Source organism: Trachemys scripta, chromosome 8, assembly GCF_013100865.1.
Source record: "Trachemys scripta elegans isolate TJP31775 chromosome 8, CAS_Tse_1.0, whole genome shotgun sequence".
In the NCBI taxonomy this organism is placed as follows: domain Eukaryota; kingdom Metazoa; phylum Chordata; order Testudines; family Emydidae; genus Trachemys; species Trachemys scripta.
In genome coordinates, this window is record NC_048305.1 from 29,653,490 (window position 1) to 29,678,248 (window position 24,759).

At 38.5% G+C, this 24,759-nt stretch overlaps 1 protein-coding gene across 1 annotated transcript in view; it reads right to left on the reverse strand.

Moving 5' to 3' along the window:
* The window catches only part of SLIT3 (slit guidance ligand 3), a 780,962-nt gene that overhangs the window by 704,424 nt on the left and 51,779 nt on the right, over positions 1 to 24,759 (reverse strand). The window contains exon 3 of the mRNA XM_034778698.1: positions 24,089 to 24,160. Within this exon, the coding sequence (XP_034634589.1) occupies positions 24,089 to 24,160 (72 nt within the window). The remainder of the gene's footprint in view (positions 1 to 24,088; positions 24,161 to 24,759) is intronic.

Here is a 24,759-nt window from a genome sequence, read left to right on the forward strand (position 1 = left end):
ACCCCCCCCACCCAGCCTTGTGCCCTGCACCTCCACACACACCCCAGCCCTCTGCCCTGACCTCAAGTCCCCCCCCCAACACCCAGCCCTCTGCCTGAACCCCCTACCCAGTGGGCTGAGCAGACTGGCGGCATAAGATCAGCATTTTAATTTTAAATGAAGCTTCTTAAACATTTTGAAAACCTTATTTACTTTACATACAACAATAGTTTAGTTATATAATATACACTTAGAGAGAGACCCCTTCTAAAAAAACATTAAAATGTATTACCAGCACGCGAAACCTTAAATTAAAGTGAATAAATGAAGACTCGGCACACCACTTCTGAAAGGTTGCCTACCCCTGGTCTAGATAATACTTTGTCCTGTCTTGAGTGCAGGGGACTGGACTAGATGACCTCTCGAGGTTCCTTCCAGTTCTATGATTCTATGAAATACAAGTCGCATGGCAAAAGACTATAAAAGGCAGTTGCTTTTTCTCCATTTGGTCTTCCTTCCTGCTTCTTACCGCTGGAGCAACTTTTCTACAAACTGAAGCGCCAAACAAAGGGCTGAATGACTCATCCAAGCTGTGGATGTGTTCCAGAGGGACTTTCAAGCCAGAAAACTCACCAATACTGCTAAGAACCTGATATATGGACTTTGAAGTCTTTGTATATATGTGACTGATTTGCCATTTAAAAAACCCTTTCTTGTTCTCTTTTTTCTTTACAATAAACCTTTCGTTCTAGATACTAAAGGATTGGCGGCAACATGGTATTTTGGGTAAGCTCCAACCTACTATTGACCTGGCAAGGTGGCTGGCCCTTTGTGGGTCAGAAGAACATTTTGTATAGGAGAAGAGTTTTTAAATAACTCCTCACCTTACTGCACTTAGGTGCTGATTGGGAGCCAAAGAACTAGAATGCAAGAAAGGGGGCTGTGAGATTTTTTTTATTATTATTTCTTTATTCTGCTTCTTGATAATCAGTATGGGGGATCAGGAGCATAGTTTTTGACTGTTGAAGAGTGTAACTTGAGTGTTAACCACCAGTTAACACTCTTCTTTTTGCAGCCTGCTCCCCTTTTTGCAGCCTGCCCAGAACTTGGCATTTCCAGAGGGCTGCCCTAGGCCCACCGGGTCACACAAGGTATACAGTAACTCCTCACTTAAAGTCGTCCCCGTTAATGTTGTTTCGTTGTTACATTGCTGATCAATTAAAGAACATGCTCCTTTAAAGTTGTGCAATGTTCCCTTATAACATTGTTTGGCAGCCGCCTGCTTTGTCCACTGCTTGCAAAAAGAGCAGCCCATTGGAGCTAGCTGGTGGGGGCCTGGAACCAGGGTGGACCGGCAGCCTCCACATCAGCTCCCTGCTCCCCTAAGTTCCCTGTGCAGCAGCCGCCCAGCAGGCTATCAATTGCCGGGCAGTTCAACTGTCCCTCCCCCCACTGCCATGTGCTGCTCCTGCCCTCTGTCTTGGAGCTGCTCCTGGGAGCCTTCTGCATGCTGTGCGGGGGTGGGGGGAGAAGAGAGGTGCTGTCAGGGTGTCCCCCTCCCTCCCCCACGCCTGTACCCCCATCTCCACAGAGCAGGGGGGTGGGGGGGAAACACGACAAGGCTCAGGACAGACGGAACTTGCTGGCAGCAGCTACTGTCTCAACTTGCTGATCTACTTAAAAAGGCAGTGTACTTAGAGTGGGCAGCCTACTTAAAGGGGCAATACACGTCTCTCTATCTCACCCACACACACAGTGTGTTTGTGTCTCTCTGCCATGCTGTCTCCCCTCCCTCCATTCGTGCTGCCTTGTAGAGTGTGAGGCTACATTAACAACACTGTTTTAACCCTTGAGGGCTCAGCCGAGTGCTAGTTCATCATTTAGCAGCAAGGCATTCCCTGGGAAATATCCCACCCTCTGACGTCACCACCTCAACCAAGCTTCACAATCATCATTGCTGTGTACAGTATTAAATTGTTTATTTAAAACTTAAACAGCTTTTTTGTCTGGCAAAATTGGAACCTAATCCTCACCTCCCTCCTCCCCCATTTACATTAATTCTTATCTGGAAGTTGGATTCCCTTAACATCGTTTCACTTAAAGTAGCATTTTTCAGGAACATAACTACAATGTTAAGCGAGGCATTACTGTGCCTAGTTGCATTATCTTGTGTAGGGTGCAGTAGATATGACGATCAGCGACCCAATTTAGGAAGGAATTCAATTTTAAGAATTGTTAGAAATGTAATTTTCATTATGGCCTGATATAACCATTTTAAAAGATACCTTGTGCACACACTTCAATTTTTGTGCCATGATAAACTAAATTTGTCACTTCTCCATCAGCTCTGTACACTTGTGCAAGTGTACATTTAGGGGATTTTTGTTTTAATGTAACGTTGTGTGCATAATGTGACCTCTGAGGCAAAGAGAGATGGCCGTTAAGGAGCTCAGCCTTCATGTGTCATAAGGAAGAAGTGTACATAGAATACATAAAGAGCTCCACTGTAGCCCTTGCCTAGTTGGGCACACATATGGTGAATGTCTGAGCATTCTATTATCAAGCAACTAGTACCATATGAAGTGGTTTATCTTCTTGGTTTAAACCTAGGTAATCACAAACCAAAACTACGTTAGATAAACATCACTACTTTAAGTCAAGCATTCAAAAGTCAAGAAACGTAATGCAACCTTAATTCAGTCTCCTCATGAACAAGTATTACTACCTGTCTGTCAATACGCAGGAACTATTTTTTCTAATGTATGCCTGTATCATTCAGTGTAGGATTAGGATGGTGTGAAGGTTCAAGCAAGGGGCCACAAATTCTACATGAAGGATAATAAATCCCTTTGAAGGGATACCTTGTTCACTAGACACCCATCATCATACATGCCGAATGAGGCAAGGATGTATGGGAATAAGTTATAGACTTCTGTGATGCAAAGTAATATAGGGAAGGAGTTTTAAGTTTGTGCACAAACTTAACTTTGACATATCCTTACCAAGTGCTTCATTTGGAAAGCATATCATTATTTTAATGTACTTTATATGAAATAGTTTTTAATCTACTGCCATTTGTTCACCCCTAGGGCAGGGCTAGAGCATCAACCAGCTTTTTTCTTGATACCATGCTTTTTTCAATACTCCTGCTTCAAACAAACATGTCAGTGAGTCACACTAGTGAACAGAGTAGAAGGAATTCCTGAAAAGCATACACTGTCAAGGAAATAGACTGGATGTAATTTCATAGATCATTATCTGCCATTTTTTAATGGATCATAGGCCATTATAACTTGGACCAAGTGGCTTCTACTTTCATTGCTGGCAAGTTCAAAGAGAATGTCAGACTACCTCACTGACATTCTTCTTTTCCAATAGATCAGACTGCATGTGCATGCAAGAATACATACATACATACACATAAAGATCCTTTAAGCTTTTCCAGACATCCACACATCCCCTGATTTGCAACTGTGACAAATCCCCATGTATAACTAATTAGAGCCTTTCTGCTCCAACCAACTTTTTTAGTATTTCAATTTATGCTACGAAATGAAGATACCCATATTTTGCTACTAACACCCCAGGTCTGAGCAGCTAATTTACAAAGATATGCCACTGCTACGATCAGTTTTTCATTTTGGCTAATTCCTTTCTCAAGTGCAATTTGCTCACATGTAGGTTTTTAACATGCATTTGAACCAAAGTCTGCATAATAGTTTATATCCTCAGCCCCACATGCACTTCTCTATCCACCCGCCTTCCTTCCATCTGAAATAAGACCAGGGTAAGTAGATTCTAACAGAACCAAGCTTTCAAGATTATATCCAAACCTGGTTTCATCTCAAACTAAAGTACAGATGTTATCCTTGTGAGAACTAAATAAATGACCAGCCTGTGGACTGAACCCAATGATCTTCTTGAATAGCTTCCAGGTGTTTCAGCAGCTGTGCCACTATCAGACATAGTGTTCTGTCAAAGTTATCCTGTGTGCTCAGTAAACTTCTTTCTAGACTTATCAGAGATTTCTAAATGATACACAAGTAAACTTAATTGATATCAATCCTTTTTGATTAGTCTACATATAAATATAGAGCAACCTCTCTCTTTCCCATCTCATACCCCTGAAAACCCAGTGTTTACATTTAGTTGCAACAAAACTCACATTTAAGCAAGCATTAAGTTAGATGTCAATGTGCAATGTATTAAGTCATTGTTCTCCGCATTGCCTATAATCAAATGGTATTCAGTTTTAGGAAATAGTTAGCAAGATTAAAATCATATGATCATCAAAAACTGGAACAGAATGATGTTCCTCTGTTTTAAGTATTGAGAAGATTATTTTTTCCACTGTTCTTAGTACTTTATTCTCTCCTCAAAGGAAACATATTGCTCCCATTTCCTTTACATGATAGTGAACAGTAAGAGGAGAACTGACCCATTTAAGTTTTAATCTCTCAAGAAGCAAATCTTAGGGGGCCAGAGCCTGTGATTGTGAATGAGCAGTTTGGCCCTAAATGTGTAGTTCACCAGCACTACCCAGATTTCAGAATGTTTAATATCTTTCAGAATTGAGGCAAATAGGGATTCAGTTGAAGTCTCCATAATAGGTACTATAACTGACAGAACGTCATGCCCATATAAGGTTTATATCCCAGTGCTTTATTTTTCCTGTGATGTGTGTTGATTTTAAACCACAAGAGAACATGTATTGAGATATCTGAGGTGTTTCAGATCAAATGCTCCATGAAGACGTTGTCCAATATTTGGATTTTTAGAGTTTACAGATCACGTTTTATTTTTCCAAAAGCATTAGTATATACTGGCCCCAAGGCAGTGTGACTGGATTTAAAAGCTACTGGGAAATTACTTGTTGCATGTACTCACAAGACATACAAATATATTTTCACAACTGGAGAATGTTATAATTTAGGGTGAAGTGTGGTTGAATAGTCAAAGAATTTTTAGAGCGATAAAATCATTTCTGGTAGGATTGGGGCATAAGCTTTCAAAATAAGATAATTTGATAACAAATCTCCAGAATTTTCACTTTAATGGTTTGTTCTTCCACCTCCAAAACGATTTTACTTCGATCCAAAACTAAGCCAGGAAGGAAAATCAACGCTATCAGCTTTTCTACAGTCTTAAAACATGCTGCATATGAACAAGGCAAATATTATTCAAGCTTGAGTTTTTGAGAAACAAAGTTGCCCATTTGAAAGAGCAGAGGACCACAAAAACTTCAAGAGTTCATTCTTTATTACTGCGACTTATTGGTTGTGAAGCTTTGGAGTATCGCTTACTGTCTGTAAAACAAGCTTAACATTAACCTCAAAGGTTTTACAGTCACATGTGTTTAAACAACTTTGTGATCATCAAACTGAAGGTGCTATGGAAGAAATAAAGGACCAGGCCACTACCAACAAGAGAACCACAAATCAAGAAATGACACAATATATATTCACATACCTACTCCATTCCGTTTCAAATATCATGCAAGTTGTATTATTTGACAATACAGGAAGATTTTATATTATACATCCCTTCTAAAAAATTAAGTTGACATGTGCAAAATCACAGTGAATCAAAGCTTTAACTTTTTTTAAACAAAAATATACCCCAGGGCTCAATTCTGCCCTCAATTATAAAATTGTGTCTCCCATGGGCTTCAGGAATTTACCCATCCAATTCCCTACGGACTATCCATGGCTTCTGAACTAGATATAAATATTGTAATTTTGTCAAGATAAAGTTCTCTCCCTCACCCCCACCTCCATCAACTACTATAGCTATTTTAATGTATTTATGGTTATCTGCAAGAAATTGCATTTGAAAGAGATCCAGAGAGATACCTATATCAATACATTTTATCAAGAGTTTTGTCAATAGAAGTTCTTGTAAAATAGCACACAGGTAACCAGTCAATTCAGTACATCTTTAGAACCTGTGCTTGTTTTTCTACTGTTTGAGATCAGTATCTAAATTACTACTTATGGCGGAATCCATGATACTTTTATTTAATTGCAAATTCATTTAATCTATAGTGCTTTTATGAATCTTTCAAGACACAAGAATAATGTTTAAGGGGCTACCTGGTAGTTCAGCTAATGACACCTGGAAGCTTTCCAACAGGACCTTGGGTTTAAGCCATGGTTTGGTCATTTATTTATTTCACACTAAAAACATCTGGGTTTCATTTTTGGGGGGGGTACACACACTAGTTGTAAGATCTTGATTTTTTTTTTCTTTGTTTTTAAGAGCTGTACTACACTACCCTTAGAGAGGAGCCTCAGGGAATGCAATGTAGTTTAAGCTACTTTGCAAGAGTTGGTTTAAGAACAAAGCAGTCAGATGACAGGCTTGGGTATAACCAAGAAGCCATAAAAATGAAATAGCACCTTATAGCAAAACAGACAGAAGAAGAGAGTGGGCTCAGAGGCTCAGAGCCAGCGCTAGGGATAAGCAGACTAAACTGCGTAGGGCCCCAAGCAGATCAAGGGGCCCCCCTATTAATTATTAGTGCGTGTGTGTGTGTGAGGGCAAAAATATTCCTGCTTAGGGCCCCCAATGAGCTAGCACTAGCACTGCTGAGGATTTAGCAAATTTTATCTTTTAAAATACTGCATATTTCTACCTAAGAAAGAGTAATCTAGAAGCACAATCATAATTTGTGTCAATGTAATTGCAATGGGAGCATGACAATTCCAATAATTATAAATAGGCATACTAAGGTTATTAATATAATTATTAACTATCTTAGGCACATCAATTTTATGTATTTTTTGTAAGGGATACTGGTTGAAGTTCAGTGCCCCCCTGAGAAATAGTCGGATTTGACTATTATATTCTGTTAGCACTCCTTTGCATTACTGCAGTTGGACATAAAGATTGAGGACATGCGCTGGAATTTCAAGTAGGCTGCCACAAAGGTGGCCACTAGGGCCAAAACCCAGGATTATGGTTTGAAATAAATAAAAATATATCTACTTACATTCATGTCTTAGTACAGAAGCTTTTCCCACAACAGTGAGAAGTGGGACTTTACCTCACTATAATGAGCTATGCTTATAAAAAGGAAACTGTCTACATTGATTAAAACACTGAGATCCCTTACGGATGAACAGATGGGAAGGTCTTGCACGACAGTTTGAAGACTGTGAAAGATAATGGTCTGTGTTAGCTGGACTTCATTAGATGGAAAACCGGGATCTCCCACCATCCAGTGGAGAACCTTTATAGGCACTTACATGCAGCAAGCAAAACAGATCTCTTCCACCTCTCTACAAAGAATTAATATGTACATTGGAAGCTTTATATGTGATTTTCAGTCTTCAATCAGAGTTACCTGAGAATTTCTCAGTTTTTCTGGCCGTCTGTAATATCTTATGGAGATGGGGACAATGCTGGCCTCTGTAGTTTAAGCTCAAATTTCCTTTGCCTGGGAGTAGATATTTTTTCATGGCTTTAGCTCAAATTAACGGTCTTAAAATTCCTACATTCACCCCCCAAAACCAGCATGTTATGATGGAATATTTATAAGCTTCTCTTGAGCAGCCTAGATGTTTGAATTTGTTTGAATCAGTACAGTGAGAATGCTGTAATAGCATAAATGTCTGAAGTATTAAGGACTTTGAAGTCATTGTGAAAGATGCAAAATAGTCCCACATCTCACTCTAAGGCTATGTCTACACTTGAGGCTAGAGATGTAAGCCTTATCCCATGCAGATATACTCACACTAGCTCTCATCGAGTTGGTGCACTTAAAGTAGCATAGCTGCAGTAGCACAGGCAGTGGTGGCACAGGCTAGCCACCTTGAGTACCTACCCATGGGGTCCAGGTAGATTTGTACTCAGAGCAGCTAACCAATGCCTCTGCTACCCATGCTACCATGGCTACACTAGTATTTTTAGTGCAAGTATGTCGGCACGAGCTAGGACTTCAAGTGCAGACATAGCCTAAGAAAAGAAATAGAAGGTTGCAATGAAAACTGAAGAGGGGAATGGAGAACAGAAATGTAAGGTGGATGGTAACTAATAACCCAGGAACAGCAGCAGAACTGCACAGAATATCCAAAGTCAAAGTACCATATGGTCATAGAGCTACAGTAGATTACAAACTCAGAGGTTTAATTTCCTCCTGCTTTGCCTAATGCCTAATATTGCATACATTAAGAGAGTCCAAACAAGATGGATCACCAATGCACTCACATATCCAGGCACATGTTTGGCACAAGCTGTTGAATTTTATTTGCAATTTTTTTAGTAAGTTGAAGAATTACAGTCTTTTATTTTATAGGATGTAAACAGAGGTTTTTACAAAAAAGACTAATGGTGGCTTAGGAGATGGGAAAGCTCCAATTTTTATCAATGTTTCTGGATGAAAATTCAGTACAGACTGATAGCAACCAATTGTGATTATCACAATGATGGTTCTTCAAAAGCCTATGTGAAATTAATATGTTGGTTCCACTCCAGTTCCCAGTAGATGTGTTTCAACATTACCAAAAAAGGACATTTGACAACTCTTTAATTTCAGCATAGGTGTCAAGGTTAGACTAGACCAGGGGTCGGCAACGTTTCGCACGCGGCTCGCCAGGGTAAGCACCTCGGCGGGCCGGGCCAGTTTATTTACCTGCTGACGCGGCAGGTTCGACTAATCCTGATCCCGGGCCAATCGGGGTGGCGGGAAGCCGCGGCCAGCACATCGCTCGCCCGCGCCGCTTCTCACCACCCCCATTGGCCTGGGACGGCGAACTGTGGCAAGTGGGGGCCGCGATCGGCCGAACCTGCCGCGTCAGCAGGTAAATAAAACTGGCCCGGCCCACTAGGGTGCTTACCCTGGCGAGCCGCGTGCCAAACGTTGCCGACCCCTGGACTAGGCATAATCATCAAATTATTTTCTCTTCAGGTCAAGGCTGAGACACAATGAAGAAGCCCAACTGGGAAATTTAACCTGACGCTTCCCAAGCTCTACCTGCTCTGTTTATAAAGATTTCAGTTTGGAATAATCAAGTTGTCCCTTTCCAGAAGCCCTATACTCATGTTAAACTTAAGAAATTAAATTAAATTGAGATATTGTGGCTTTATTTTTTTTCCAGGGAAAACACCATGTATTTTCCAGGTGAAGTGGTTCTATTTAGTAAATCCAAGGCTAACCTGCCAAGCCTGTCCATGTACTGTAAAAAATGCTCTAGTAGCAATATTTGTTCTCTCCACTCTGGGGCTATATGCCATTAGCCACCACTAATGAAATTAAGACAAAGGGAACCACCTCCTTCTCTGTATTGAACTGGATGCTTGACAAAAGACACACCCCCCAGACCCAAACTGGAGAGAGGGAGGAAGTTACTGACGGACACAAATCAGCACACTATCAGCCAGGGTGTCCTATTAAGAGAAAGAACTATGGATAAATAAAACCACCCTTAGTCAGAATAGAGGCAATTCCTATATATTTACCGAGTGTCTTCCATCTACCCTCAGAACCAGACATCATGAATAGCCAGTCATTAATTTTGATATCAATACTAAAACTGGATTAACCATTACTATTAATTATATTAATTAGAATCATGTCTCTATTTTAACACACAATGACACATGGTCTCTCTCTCAATTTCACAATGCCTTAACCTTTCCCCATTATTATTAATAAATAATAATAACAATTTGTATTAATGTAGCACATAGGAGCCCCAGGCATGGACCAGGGCCCATTGTACTAAGTGCTATACAAACACAGGACAAAACCTAAATTACTTTCAGCCACCTCTCTTCTGACCCTGCAAAAACACCACAGTAGTTTGGCCCACATTTTCTGAAGTGCTTAGCACTCAACGGCTCCTATTGCTGGCCTTTTCATTCTGGTGACTAAAGATGTTCTGAGTTTTTGAAAATTTTGCCCCCATTTGTGGATTCTGGGCACTTCTGAGAAATCTGTGCGCGCACACACACACACACACACACACACACACACACACACAGCAACTATTTCCAAAAGGTCAATGCAAAAGAAGAACAATATAGCTAGAACCCAGAACACTAACAAAGCTCTAATTGCCTTCCCTCCTCTAAAAGCATCTTGGAGATGAGTAAAAAAAAGATGTAGCAATTACTGTATCACATTAGAAGGTTAAAGGTGAATTTTAAACTGACAAGTCATGAAATAGAGTTAGATTTCATGCCTTGGCAACACTGCATTTTTTTCTGCTCTAGTTCAACAAAGATATTGACAAACTGGAGAGGATACTAAGGAGTAAAAATATGATTCAAGGCTCAGGATCTGATCTATGACAGAAAGGCTCAAATAACTAAACATCAGACCTGATGAACAGAGATTTACAACACATTAACTACTTGTATTTCATCATGAATTCTTCATCATTTAATAATTAGGAATAATTGTTTTAAAGTAGATCAAGGAAAATATCTACAAACATCAGGATTAAATTTAGCCAAATTCAAGGACATTTTCCTCGGGCATCGAAGTAGTGTATGACAATCAATTAAATGATGCAATAAGCTCAAGCCAAGAGAAAGACTACCTGTTGGTGATGTTTTCACGTTTCTGAGCCTAAATGAAGCACTTGGGAAGATGACCATATTCATGGACTGGATGTAAATTTACCCATTACTAAGACAAACCCTTGAATATTTTCCATAATGACTACAGTAATGACTGCTAAAACCCAAATGGCAAAACATTCAATCATATTGCTTATGCAAAGCATTCTGTAAATCCCCCTGAAGTACAAAAAAATGCACAGATCAAACAAATAAACCACAGCAAGAATAATGTTTAACATCTTCAATGTAATGATAAACATTAATCTAAAATTCCATATGAATTATAGCTATGCTGTATATGAAACATCATTACTCCATTTGCTCTTACAGTCACCACTTTTGGAAGCTTAGAAATTCTGTGGTTACAAAGCCTCTTGTCTATTTAAGCCTGACCCAAATTTGTTTTTCCTTGAGTTCTTATGGGTCAGTGACCTGCTATGAAAATGTTTTTGATTAAACCAGGTTGGTTTATTATGATAATTCATCAAATTAGTTTATATTCATCAACTAAACTACTTTGTTTTGCAGTCCTGGACAATGCAAACCAAGTTAGTTTGCTCAAACATGTGTCCACCAGTCTTCTGAGCTGCTCTCTCTTCCACACTTCTTGTGTTTGGATTCCTCCTGTGAAGACCTGTTGACAGAGCTGCTAATGGTTTCCTTTCCAGAAGAGGCACCAATTTTTTGAAAGTTTAGAAAGGAGAGAAAGGTCCTTTCTCACATCAGCAATAGCAAAAGTAAAGATTAAAGGTTCATAGTAGCAGGGTAATGTAACTATTTAATTACTAACTGTAGACAGGCATATTAAATCATGAATTAAGTAGTGCATTAGTGTCCTTTAATACATAAACAGTGTGCATGATCCACACTATCCAGCTAAAAGAGAGAACCAGAGAAAGGTCATTCTGAATATACAGCAGTTCAGATGAGCCACTACAAGTGGTGGTTATCTAATCTGAGACATGCTGCTTTATTCAGTGTACAGCCCAAAGAGGAGACGGGGAAAGCTATTACACAATTTCACAGTTTGGATCCAAATATTTTCCCATTCAAATAAACACACACTCAGTTCTACAGTCCTTGTTCACTTTCAATTTGACCTTCAATGGGTCATCATTATGCTGTACTTCCAATCCACTGAAGTTATAGATTGAATGTATCACTATTTAGTGTAGCCAGAAATGGAATATAAAAGCCACTTAATTCAGAACCTAAAGTCATAACATCCACATATTAGCAGCTGAGAAGAAGCTGAGATTCACATTCACTCTACAAAACGGTATTGCACATCTGAAGACATGAAATGGGGGACAACCCTAAAATGACTGGGGGGGGGGTGTTATAATCAGCTGAAGAGGCATGGTGTGACCAAAAGAGTTAATGTGATCTTTGTATGTATAAACAGGGGAATCTTGAGCAGAAATAGAGAGGTTATATCACCTCTCTATTTAGCACTGGTGCAGCTGCTACAGGAATGCTGCATTCTGCTCTGGTGTCCACAGTTTAACAAGGATTTTGAGAAATTAGAAACAGTTCAGAGAAGAGCCACCAGAATGATTGCAGACTTTTGAAAACATGCCTGACAGTGAGACATGGAGTGCAATCCACATAGCCCATAGAAGAGAAGCTTAAGTGGTGACCTAATCACAGTCTGAGAGTACCCACATGGGGAACAAAATTTTAATAGAGGGTTCTTCAATCTAGCAGACAAAGTTATAACAACATCCAATGGCTGAAAGTTGAAGCTAGACAAATTCAGACTAGAAAGAAGGAGCAATTTTTTAACCTTGAGGGTAACTGACCATTGGACCAATTCATCAAGGGTTGTGTTGCATTCTCCATCACTGGCACTTTTAAAATCAAGATTGGGTTATTATTTTTTAAATAAAATATGCTATAGTTCAACAACACCTATTGGATCTGAAGCAGGAATTAATTCCAAGAAGTCTTATAGTCAGTGTTATGCTGGAAATAAGACAAGATCATTTTAGTGGTTGCTTCTGGCCTTAAAAATCCATGAATCAATATTCCACAGAGGAGCACAATATTTTCTATTTGTTTACACCGGCAGTTCTCAACCAGGGGAATGTGCTCTCCTGGAGATACTCAGAGGTCTTCCAGGCGGTACATCTATTTATCTAGATATTTGCCTAGTTTTACAATACGCTATATTAAAACCACTAGCAAAAAGTCATTACAAACTAAAATTTCATAGACAATGATTTGTTTATACTGCTCTATACACTAAAATGTAAGTACAATATTTATAGTCCAATTGATATATGTTATAATTATATGGTAAAAATGAGAAAGTAGGCATTTTTTCAGTAATAATGTGCTGTGACACTGTTGCATTTTTATGTCTGATTTTGTACGTTTTTAAGTGAGGTAAAATTTGGGAGTACTCAAGACAAATCAGACTCTTGAAAGGGGTACAGTAGTCTGGAAAGATTCAGAGCCACTGGTTTACACTGCCCAATTTGATCAACTGTCAACAGACTGGGTCCAAAAGATTGACACACTTCTTCCAAGTACTGCAAACTAAAAGCAGGATTCTATGCTTCTCTCAAGCACAGATAAAGTCCATTGTTGTTCACTAGTTAAGAGTCTTCTTCTCCCCCTCTGACTCCCACCTGTTCCCTTTCTGATAAATACCCATTTGGAAAGTCACCCAACAATGCTTAAATTTAAATGTTAGCTCTGTATTAACTACTTTGGATGGGAAAAATTTTAGATTCAAGTGACAATTTATTCTTGATTATTATATAATGAAATTAAGTTCAAAAGTAAGTTTTAAAGAAAGCCATTCTCCAACTTCACCCTTTAGTAAGAGGTTCTCATTGACTGAATCCCCACTGCAGTTCTGACAGGAAATGCTTTTATGTAAATCCCAGAACAGACGAAGTCCAAGGTAAGGTGACTCAAAGTATAACTCTTTCAATCTCAATACCAAAAGAGTCAAAATTTAGAAATTACACTCAAATGTCTTCCCAAGTCTGCATTTTACACTCTGGGATGTTATAATGTGGTGTTAGAGTTCAATGAAGCAGTAGAACTATTTTACATTTAGGAGGTTTTGGACTTCATAGCAAGCAGTTTGGAAACTTACAATGCCATGCTGGGTTAAACAATATAATTATGAACATTTCCATTTGTGGTCAAAAGACAATTGAATGAGAATTATTAAATTAAATATGTAGTGACCATTATCCTGAACTCCAAGCAGTTTGATGCAGTGGATTTTGATAGATGGTGACTACCTTAGAAAGATAAGTTATTTTCATGCTTTGGCTTATGCTTCTTCTGAAGCATATGAGTAAGTTTGGAATTATGATTCTGTAGTCCCATCAGACAAGTAAGCACTTAAAAAAGTCCTTGGAAGAGGAGAGCTATGTAATTATTTTCCTCCAAGTTTCCATTGGAGTTGTCATTTATAATAAGAACATAATCAAATCCCAGCTTTCTCTCTTCAAATATGTTTGCACTATTTATGTCAGCTGAAGCTTCAGGAAAGGTAACTTTTCAAATCAGTACCAAATATACTTAGCTACTCTGCCAGTGCACTTCTGTACTAAACTAGAATGCATTTACTTTTCCAGTCCTTGGACTTCAAGTACTGTATACTAATCATACTGCAGACTTCCCAACTGTGGTGGTTTGCTTTTGACTGGCAATGAAATACTTCTTTATCTTATTTAGTTGGTTTCCAAAGTATATAGCATCCTCCATCTGCATAAATTATATATTTGTGTCACATGGTGGTTTTTAATTTTAATGCCCGAAGTATTACTTAACTAACTCATATGAATGTTAATACATGATATATACTTCAAGATGAAAACATATCTATATTTAAATAAAAGCTATATTAGCTCAGCATCCCATATGCTGCCTTTGACCCTTGAAATAATGCCAAGTTTAATGGGAGTACAGTATGTGGCTAGAAATAAATATTGTTGTACTGTAGGTATGCAATGCCAAGCTGCTAACAAATTTCTATATGAGAGACACTTTTTAAAATAAATGGTAAACAAATTTTCAATATTTCTTACCACTGAAGTCTTTCTTGCTCCTCAACAAATTAAATCGTTTCCAAAAGAAGAAACGTTGACAATTAAATGACAAGATGACTTAAGCCATTTGAAAATTTTAAATAGAAACAACCAGTTAAAAACTGAGCAACAATATGCATAGCCAAAATACAGCATAAGATTCTCTTCATGGCTGCCTGCCTCCTCAGTGTTGTTTCACCACAGCACACACTATACCAGCATTCCATAACATGCACTCCCATCTGATCCATACCTTTCATCACAGTTTGAAACTCTCTCCCTATAGAGCCTTAATTGACTTGCAAGTTTGATAATGTTCTAGACAGAGAATCCTTCCTTGTGCCAGACTATCACAGTTTCAATCAGCAGAGGCACTCAAGCTCTGTCTCCCCATCTGAAATTGGGTGTGTGGCTAGGATGCTAACAAAAGTTGCTAGGAGGTTCTCATGAGGCTCCTTGATTCTGCAATTTGGTGTTTACTATGTTTTAAAATAGCCTGGATCTGTTAACATTCACGGCACATTGCAAAGCCCATCTCTTGTAGGGAGCATTGAGCCCTCTGTGTGGATAATTTATATACCTACTGGCCAGATTCATATGTAGCTGTGTGGCTACTCTTTAACATGTGGATGTTACATTTAGCTATTAAAGACATCTGTTAAGATGCCTGGAATAGTCTTTATTTACACTTACATGGAATCCCACAGGAAACCCAATGGAGTCAGATGACAATAGCAAAAGGTGTCCAAGTTATGGGGGACAACAATAGGGGAACAACAATAGTTGTTCACTTTAAGTAAGAGATGAGAAGTAGAGGTTATCCTAAATGTCAAATTACCGGTCAGTGTTGCATTGAAACAAATATTTTTGAAGTTGCATATTTAAAAAATAGCCTTCAATGTATTTCATATTCTACATGTACACTGCCATCTTTTAAATCTTTATATCACATGTGCTTTCTTTTGCATCGTGCTCAATTCACCACAGTTCCAATAAAACCTTGCATGGTTGGCATTTCTCAAGCAGGAAAGATCCAACATGTGACACTAGTCACAAAACAAACTGGATATTTGCACGACACAGCTTATAACTTAGTTTATTTTCTTCTGTTCAGTAACTGGTCACAGTATTTTGACTCTATATGGAAAAGTATGTAGAAGAGATTTCAAAACATTCCTTTCAAACAACAATTTTCTGGACTACAAGATTTTTTTCCCCTTCCATAATTTTTTTTTTTTTAAATCCAGCATACACTGGAGTTGTGGGAACAGCAAAGTTAAGAGAAAGATATCTATAAAACATTGATCTTCCCTAACCCGATCTGATATGCAATTTACAGGAAAGAGCAACGCTTCACTAAATCACAGGAACTTAAACAAAACTACTGTGAAATGTCCTAAAAAGGCCACTTAACAGTTCTGACTTGCGCAACTGAAGAAGGCAAATCTGAAATCTTAATCATCATTTCAGCAGCCAAGGCGATAGCTTGGGAACATTTATTTTGGCTGCTTGAGCCAATGTAACATCATATAAAGCTCAACCAATGGCAGCAGCACGTTACTCTAGGCTCCCCACCTCCCAAAGAATTATTAACTCAGTGGTTCTATCACCCTAACCATGTAACAGCCTGCTGCTTTAAATCCATTCAAATGTATGTCTCTGGCGTGTCCTGATCAATGATTTTATGCTCATTTACTCTGAGCTAGAAAAGGGTTATTCATGTATTGTAGGAAAACTGAGGCACATAGCACAATTAAGTTTCTTCACCAAAAGGTCACACAGGAAGGTTCTTACATATAAATTAATATGGCTTACTGAGATGAAAGAACAAGTGTAGTGTCTGCAGTTCCACAATATCTACATTCCACACTCATCTGGAGTACTAAAATAGTAAAACTCACAGCAAACATGAGCAGGCCATCTACTGTCATCATTGTCACAGTTCTCAGGCTGTTGACAGGTGCCGCCTACTGCATAGACACTGAAAAATCTGTAGGGCATCCCATCTGCCTAAGTATGGATCTCTATGATACAAACAGAGTTAAATTGTCCATTTGTGTTGAAGGAGGTAGTGTTCTTGGCTCCCATTCCCCTAGGCCTTCTCAGATTCCCTAACCCCAAAAAGGGCAGAGCATAGTGGTACCAACCGCCTAATCAACTCACCTTGAACATAAGAATGGCTCTACTGGGTCAGTATCCTGTCTTCTGACAGTGGCCAGTGCCAGGTGCCCCAGAGGGAACGAACATAACAGGTCATCATCAAGTGATCCATCCAGTCACCCATTCCCAGCTTCTGGCAAACAGAGGGTAGGGACACGATTCCTGCCCATCCTGGCTAATAGCCATTGATGGACCTATCCTCCATGAACTTATCCAGTTCCTTTTTGAACCCTGTTATGGTCTTGGCCTTCACAACATCCTCTGGCAAGGAGTTCCACAGGTTGACTGTGCGTTGTATGAAGAACTATTTCCTTTTATTTGTTTTAAACCTGCTGCCTATTAATTTCATTTTGTGACCCCTAGGTCTTGTGTTATGAGAAGTAGTAAACAACACTTCCTTATCTACTTTCTCTACACCAGTCATGACTTTATAGACCTCAATCAGATCTCCCCTTAGCCATCTCTTTTCCAAGCTGAAAAGTCCCAGTCTTATTAATCTCTCCTCATACGGAAGCCATTCCATACCCCTAAGCATTTCTGTTGCCCTTTTCTGAACCTTTTCCAATATATCTTTTTTGAGATGGGGTGACTATATCTGCATACAGTATTCAAGATGTGGGTATACCATGGATTTATATAGAGGCAACATGATATTTTCTGTCTTATTATCTATCCCTTTCTTAATTATTCCCAGCATTCTGTTCGCCTTTTTGACTGCCACTGCACACTGAGTGGATGTTTTCAGAGAACTATCCACAATGACTCCAAAATCTCTTTCTTGAGTGGTAACAGCTAATTTAGACCCCATCATTTTATATGTATAGTTGGGATACAGCCATACTGGGTCAGATCCATCTAGTCCAGTATCCTGTCTTCTGACAGTGGCCAGTGCCAGGTGCCCCAGAGGGAATGACCATAACAGGCCATCATCAAGTGATCCATCCCCTGTCACCCATTCCCAGCTTCTGGCAAACAGAAGCTAGGGACATCCTGCCCATCCTGGCTAATAGCCATTGATAGACCTCCTCCATAAACTTATCTAGTTCTTTTTTGAACCCTGTTATGATCTTGACCTTCACAACATCCTCTGGCAAGGAGTTCCACAGGTTGACTGTGCGTTGTGTGAAGAAATACTTCCATTTATTTGTTTTAAACCTGTTGCCTATTAATTATATTTAGTGACCCCTAGTTTTTGTGTTATGAGGCTTGCAGAACTTGTCTTACCCAGCCAGTGCCCCAGGGTCACTGTCTCGTTGTAAACATGGGGGGTCGGGGGAAGGAGGCTGGTAAATGGCATTCCTGTGGGCAGTACCCCAAAGGCTTCCAGGAGTCTCCTTTCAGAGCTGTAGAGCCACTGTCTGCTCTGGCAGCTGCTGGGAAATTCCTGCTTTCTAAGCCCTTATTCCACTCTTCACATGAGTGAAATAGCCAGCCTTGCCCATAGCAGCTTTTTAACCCCTTCATCACCGGTGCAGGATTTATACACCCTTCACAATTCACTAATAGAAAACGACCATTTTGAAACCTTTTCCTGAATAGCTATCACATAAAATAGTGTTTCTTAACCTTATGCAAACCACTGCTTTGTTACTCTGCTCTATTATTGGGTGATTCATAAACTTAGATTTTTAGGAATATGGAAAAAAATGCACGTTTGCCGGATGTAAAGGAACTCTGCAAACTCTGTATAAACACCATAAGCATAGATCCATCTAGAATGTCACAGGTCTGCAATAAACTTTTGTTTACAATAGTGAAGAACTATCTGATGCATTTATTATTTTACCCACAACTCTGAGCCACTTAGCAATCTTTCCACTCAGCATGTTAATTGTGGAAAATGCTTTTTGTATTACATGATTTATTTAAAGACTGTTTAGTCCTAATTGATGAGGTCTAGATTGCAAAGCATCTCTCAGAACAATTTATTCTTCTCCACTAGCATCTTCGGTCACTAATAGTGATTTTACAGTACATTATGCCCAAACAACACACTTTAATGTCATAATCAAACATTTAAAATTCAGCTTACAGAAACATAATACACAGTAGCATCTCTCCAGTTAAAGGTCAAACCCAATTTCCATTTTAAAGCTCTATCGCTGCACAAACAAGGGTTCTGGAGTTAAAACTTGGCATCCAAATTCTTTGTCTGAGAGCTAATTATTTTTCCGAACATTGGAGAGATTAGAGTTGACTATATTTACAGTTTTTGTCATCCTTTAAAAACAGAAACATATTGTTAGTGTTTTCAGATGTTGAAATCCTTTAGTCTAAGCTAAAGAAACTGATCTGAGGAGAAAGAACAAACTGTGAGCTAAAGTCAACCCTTTTGAAGATAGTAGGGCTATGTGACAATTTTTGGCAGACGGCTATGTAAAAGTCAAGACTATTTAATGTCTTGTATCCTGCCTCTTTATTCTACAGAGATGTATGACATCTGGCTGTGGGAGGGATTTCAATCTGTACTTTGGGCCCCATCATGCCCAGTATCATGAGTTTATCCATTTACTGTAGTACACCTACGTTCCTGATCATGTGTCTCATTTTGTTTGTATAATGTGTAATAGCCTTTCTGCTCATTTTGTTACTTTATAAATTTAAGTATGATTGTGTAGCTGAAATGTCAGGGTACAAACAAACAAACCAATAAAATATTGTTTTTAATTGCATTACAACCTTTTTATGCCAATCTTTCACAGTACTATCCATATTAAACTCACAGTACAAATCAGATCCAGCTATATTGTAAAATTATATTTTTATTCGGATATATTCCAATGTTATGTGTTCTAGAACAGTTAAGGCAAAGTCAGAAATAGTGCAAAACATTAGACACTGATTCATCCTGTGTGGGTACTACATTACAGGGACTGGACCAGTTTAATCATAAGGTTATAGGAGAAGAGGAAGTTCTTAATCTGACCTACAGGAAGGATCACAAATCTCTAGGATACTTCTCAGTGGAGGATTTTACTTTTGATCTCTTAATTACACCAAATTAGCTTAAAGAAGTATACAAATATTTATTGGCCCCTCATTGGCTACCAGTATTGGCAATTAAAGAGCACTCTGTAGAACACTACATTTCCTGTTCTCCATTTTAGAAATTGTGAAGAATCTTTCTAAAACTTGAAGCATCCATAGCATTTATATGGCACTTCACAATAATCTCCAAATATCTCTTTAGTTAAGAAAGGGCTGGAGTTCATGCCATGGCAATTTTAGATGGCTTGATTGAAATCAGGATCTTACAAATTGTACCCAAGATTCTATCTTGTGAATTACTCTCTTTAAACAATTCCATGCTCATTGGTGTATGTTTAGTTCATGCTTGCATTCTCAGAACATATCTTTTTAATTTTCCTTAGCAACATACAAAAAGTACTGAAGCAAAAATCACTGCTTCTCCAAGCTTTCCATCAGCAATGTTAGTCATGTTTAATTAGCCCTACATAAGACTAGCATGAATAACAGTTGACTACATAATTTCATTTTATACAATGGAACATAAATTGAATTAAGGGATAGGGCTGTAATATAAAGGAGACGGAAATTACTAAGCAAGTGATGCTGTCTTCTGAGATATTCCATATACCAAAAGGTAGAGCAGTTACCTTAAAATGGTTATAGTACTGCCAGCCAAGTGAGCTGAACCCTGGGGTATCATTTAGAAGATTCTTGGAGGGCACTCCAAATTCTTTCAGCTATATTCATAACTACTTAAATACTTACTGAGCACTCCTACTATTCATAAGGCCTGACACATGAAGTCCTTTAGCTGACATAAGTTCACCACACATTTTGGAAAATCATACTGTACATCTGTGCTATAAAGAGTATGACAGCAATAACAGTAGCAATCAAACCTGATAGAAGGGTTATACTAATGCTGTTTCAGGGCCTCAGACCTGCAAGCTGTTTCATGAAGGTGGACTCTCATGGAGACTCTTAACTGCCATTGGGTACTGCACAAATGTGGAGTTGACCTATGCAGAGTAGATTGCAGGATTGGACCTACAGCTGCTGAAGAGCAAACATTTAAGTAAGGCAGACTAACTGCATACATTAGTTTTACATATGTTTTGTTTAAACCATTTTTTCTTTTGATGCTTAGCAACCACAGCAATTGACCCTTTTAGTTCTGGCTTAGAAAGGCATAGAAGGTGGCAATGTTGTAAAAACTAATCCGTGGTGTAAAACCACTAAATAAAGCCTGCTTTTTTGATGTGCTGAAGATCTGTAGCTCCGACTGAACTTAATTGAATTGGAGTCGTAGATGCTCAGTGATAGAGAAAGTAAGACCCTTAAAGAACGTAGGAAGTGCAGAAGACAGCTTGCAGACTCCTTGTCGCGTGTGGGTTTCCATATCTAATGGATATTATCAAAACCCAGTCTGCTTGGAAAGATGAAGTCAAAAGTGGCTTGATCAGAAATAGCTAGTTACTGTCTGCAATATCATTTTAATTACCAAGTCTGCACTGCAGCTACCCATGTTGTGATTTGAATTCAGTGCTTAAGTCAGCCTCACGCTTTCCTCATCTGCCACAATTTTTGACAGAAATTTGCTCTTTGGATGCTCTGCTTGTGTTGCGAGAACTAGCAGTAAAGCTAAGTTATAAGTTTTTAGAGATACTAATGGTAAAAGCAAAACAATTGGAAAGTTGTCAACAAGTATGTTTTTGACATCAATAACTGGAACCTATACAGACATTTAGTTTTATAGTTTTAGACTCATTTAAAGGAGGGAGAAAGACATCACAGGCAATAAATTTCATAAAGAAAACTCTGTCCATATTTTTAGTTAATAATGAGGGGTTTGCTTTGATGTCTAGACAAGTTCAACTACATTAAGAGAAAATAATATTCATTTAGGGTTAATGCCCTTTGAATGATCACTACTGTAAAAAAAGCAATATATTTCCAATGTAATTTTGAATAAGAAAATGTAATGTACAATATTTTGCCAGGAACAAAATTACTCAAGTTTTTAAAAGTCTGACCCACTAAGCTGCTTTGTTAAAAAAGCAAACGATTACTTTTGCATCCACTTTAAGAGATCAAAAGCCAACTGTATTCCAAAGCCTGCAGCAGTGTAAGTGAAATTTTTATTTGTTATTTGAAATAAATTAAATGGAAAAAAGCCAGCTTCTTTTTTTTAAATTCAGCCATCGTATTTTCTGCATTAACATTTTGTGGTGCTTGACAATAGTTAATAAAATAGTTTTTATATTGCCTAAAATGCTGCAATTTAGCCCTTACAAGTTATGCCAGATTTTCCACAATTCCTTCTCCAAAGCACACGAATTCATAGCAAAAGATTAGATTTATAGTCATCTCCTATAAAATGACTTGAGGTGAAGTACCAAAAAGTTGCGAGTTTCCCAATCTCTAATTCATAGTACATTCATTTAGGAAATATTTTAATGACGTAATCCTAAAAGCAAGGAGAGATACGGCGTATGTATGATATAGAGTATACAGAGAGAAAATTTAAGGGGGGCATTCAGATATCACATACTTTAACAGTTACTAGTAGAAGAACCCCATTCTTTTATTTCTGGTTTCACACAAACGAAAACATACAACATAAAGAAAAGATCAGCTTTCTGGTTATGCTCATCCATTTAGGTATCCTCCTAGGATTTTTCCCAAATACTCCTTTTAGGTAGATGAGGAATCATTTAAAGCAGTGGTTCCCAAACTTGTTCCGCCACTTGTGCAGGGAAAGCCCTTGGTGGGCCAGTTTGTTTACCTGCCGCGTCTGCAGGTTCAGCCGATCGCGGCTCCCGGTGGCCGCTGTGCACTGCTCCAGGCCAATGGGAGCTGCTGGACGCGATGCGGGCCGAGGAAGGTACTGGCCGCCACTTCCAGCAGCTCCCATTGGCCTGAAGCAGTGAACCACAGCCACTGGGAGCCTCAAATCGGCCGAACCTGCAGACACGGCAGGTAAACAAACCGGCCCGGCCTGCTAGAGGCTTTCCCTGCACAAGCGACGGAATAAGTTTGGGAACCACTGATTTAAAGAAATAAACAAATAGTGGGGGAAAGAGGGGAGAAGGAAGTTATTCCATTAAAGCACATATAATGGATGTAAAACTTCAAGACTTAGTGCTGACATTTTCTTTCTAGAAGAACAAACTTTAGCTAAAACCATCGTTATATATAGTGTCAGGTTATGCACTTATTATTTTGTAAGTAACTTTGTTACCATCTGCTACTTCCCAGACATTTCCCTGAACACAACATACAAAATCACCACCTTTGTATCCTTAACAGTGTTTTATATTTCAAGATCTGTTTTTCTAAGGAGCAGATTACAATCTCAGGGTGAATCTTAACAACATCATTTCAATTTCAAGCATAGTTTTGGAACCCAAGACAAGATATAGGATTCACTCTTATAAAAGAAATGTGAGTCGTCCAAAGATAAGTCAATGTGTAAATAAGCAACTCACTTGTCAATAATTAAGGCAAGGCCTCAGTTGCTTTAACACAGCAGACTTCTTTTTTCTATTGTCTGTACACAAAATCAACTACTCTCCATGCCAATTTAGACAGAGGTGTTTTCCCACCCTATGCACTGTTATACAACAGCAGACCCACTCAACCAAAACAATGAGATTGGGGTTACCGTCATACATAGAATTCTACACAGACCTGTTATATACCATAATAAATAGCCAGTGACCTTGTAAATGATGGATTTAAGATTATCTAAATCTTCGAAATCCATTTTATTTAAATCACTAAGAAAAGCAGAAAACCAAGGGCCTTATTTTCTACTCAATGTCCAATTTTTCACCTCTGGGACTCCACCAATATCAGTGCCATTAATGAGTATAAAGCAAATGTAGCTGTATAGTTAATCTGACACAAGTAGTTCTACTCTCATATGGAAGTGCAGGGCATTTATACTATTGCAGGGTAATTCCCAATAGTGTTGGCTATTAAGACAACCCATCACCATTAATCTAATTAGAGAAGTCATCCTGAGAACTTCAGAAAACAAAGTGAGATAAAATTTAGACCTGACTAACTTTGCCTCAGTGGTTAGCTATAATATAAATTATTTATTGGTGGATACAGTTTTCTTAACAAATTATTGTTAATATTATTTTGAATTACAATAAATCATGGATACAAGGTTTTAATCTAAAACTCAGCTCTGTTTTAAACTATTCTTAACTTTAATTTATGTCAAGTGTCTTGTTCATTCTAGCCACATTATTTCTTTAAGTCATTATATAAACACAATAAAAAGAATGCATAAAATAAGGCAGAAAATCTTTAGTTCTTTAAGTCAACATGTATGCAATAAACATACTTACAGCCGTTCGAGTTGCTTTAGATCCTGAAATGCTCCACGCTCTATCATACTGATGTGATTTTCTTCTAAATGCCTATAATTAAAGAAATACCAGTTGACAATGTGAACAGCACTTTAAATCAAGCAACACCAATTACAGTGATAGACTGATGAAAGCGCCTCTACAGAATGGCAGTGTTTTTTTCATGGTCACTTCTACCACCATCAGAAGATAAAATTTACAGTCCAAAATACATAGCACTGGTAGTTTTTACATGGATGTAAACTGCATCCTGATTACCAGGGCTAGTAACCACATTATTCGCTTTTAGTTTTTATAGCCAAAACCCATTAAAATCTTGCAATTAGTTTATTATAGGCCTGATTCTGCCCCCTTAGTACTTTACTCTTCGCACTTCCAATCATTTTAATTTTATTCAGTGTCAGTAAGGATGGAAGCCCGTAGTCAACATCAGAAGATTAATGCAGGGCAAATAATCCAGACAAAGCATTAAGTGATAAAGTGCATGCACATAAGCATCTGCATGGGATTTCAGACTCCTCCAGAAGTTACTGAGCGGTTCCTATTCAGTGAGACTTCCCCAAGGGTGCAGGAGTGCCAGCTGTTTGTGACCACTGAAGACAGTCAGTCTGCATCACAGGGAATAGGAAAAGCTACCAAGGGAAGTGCTC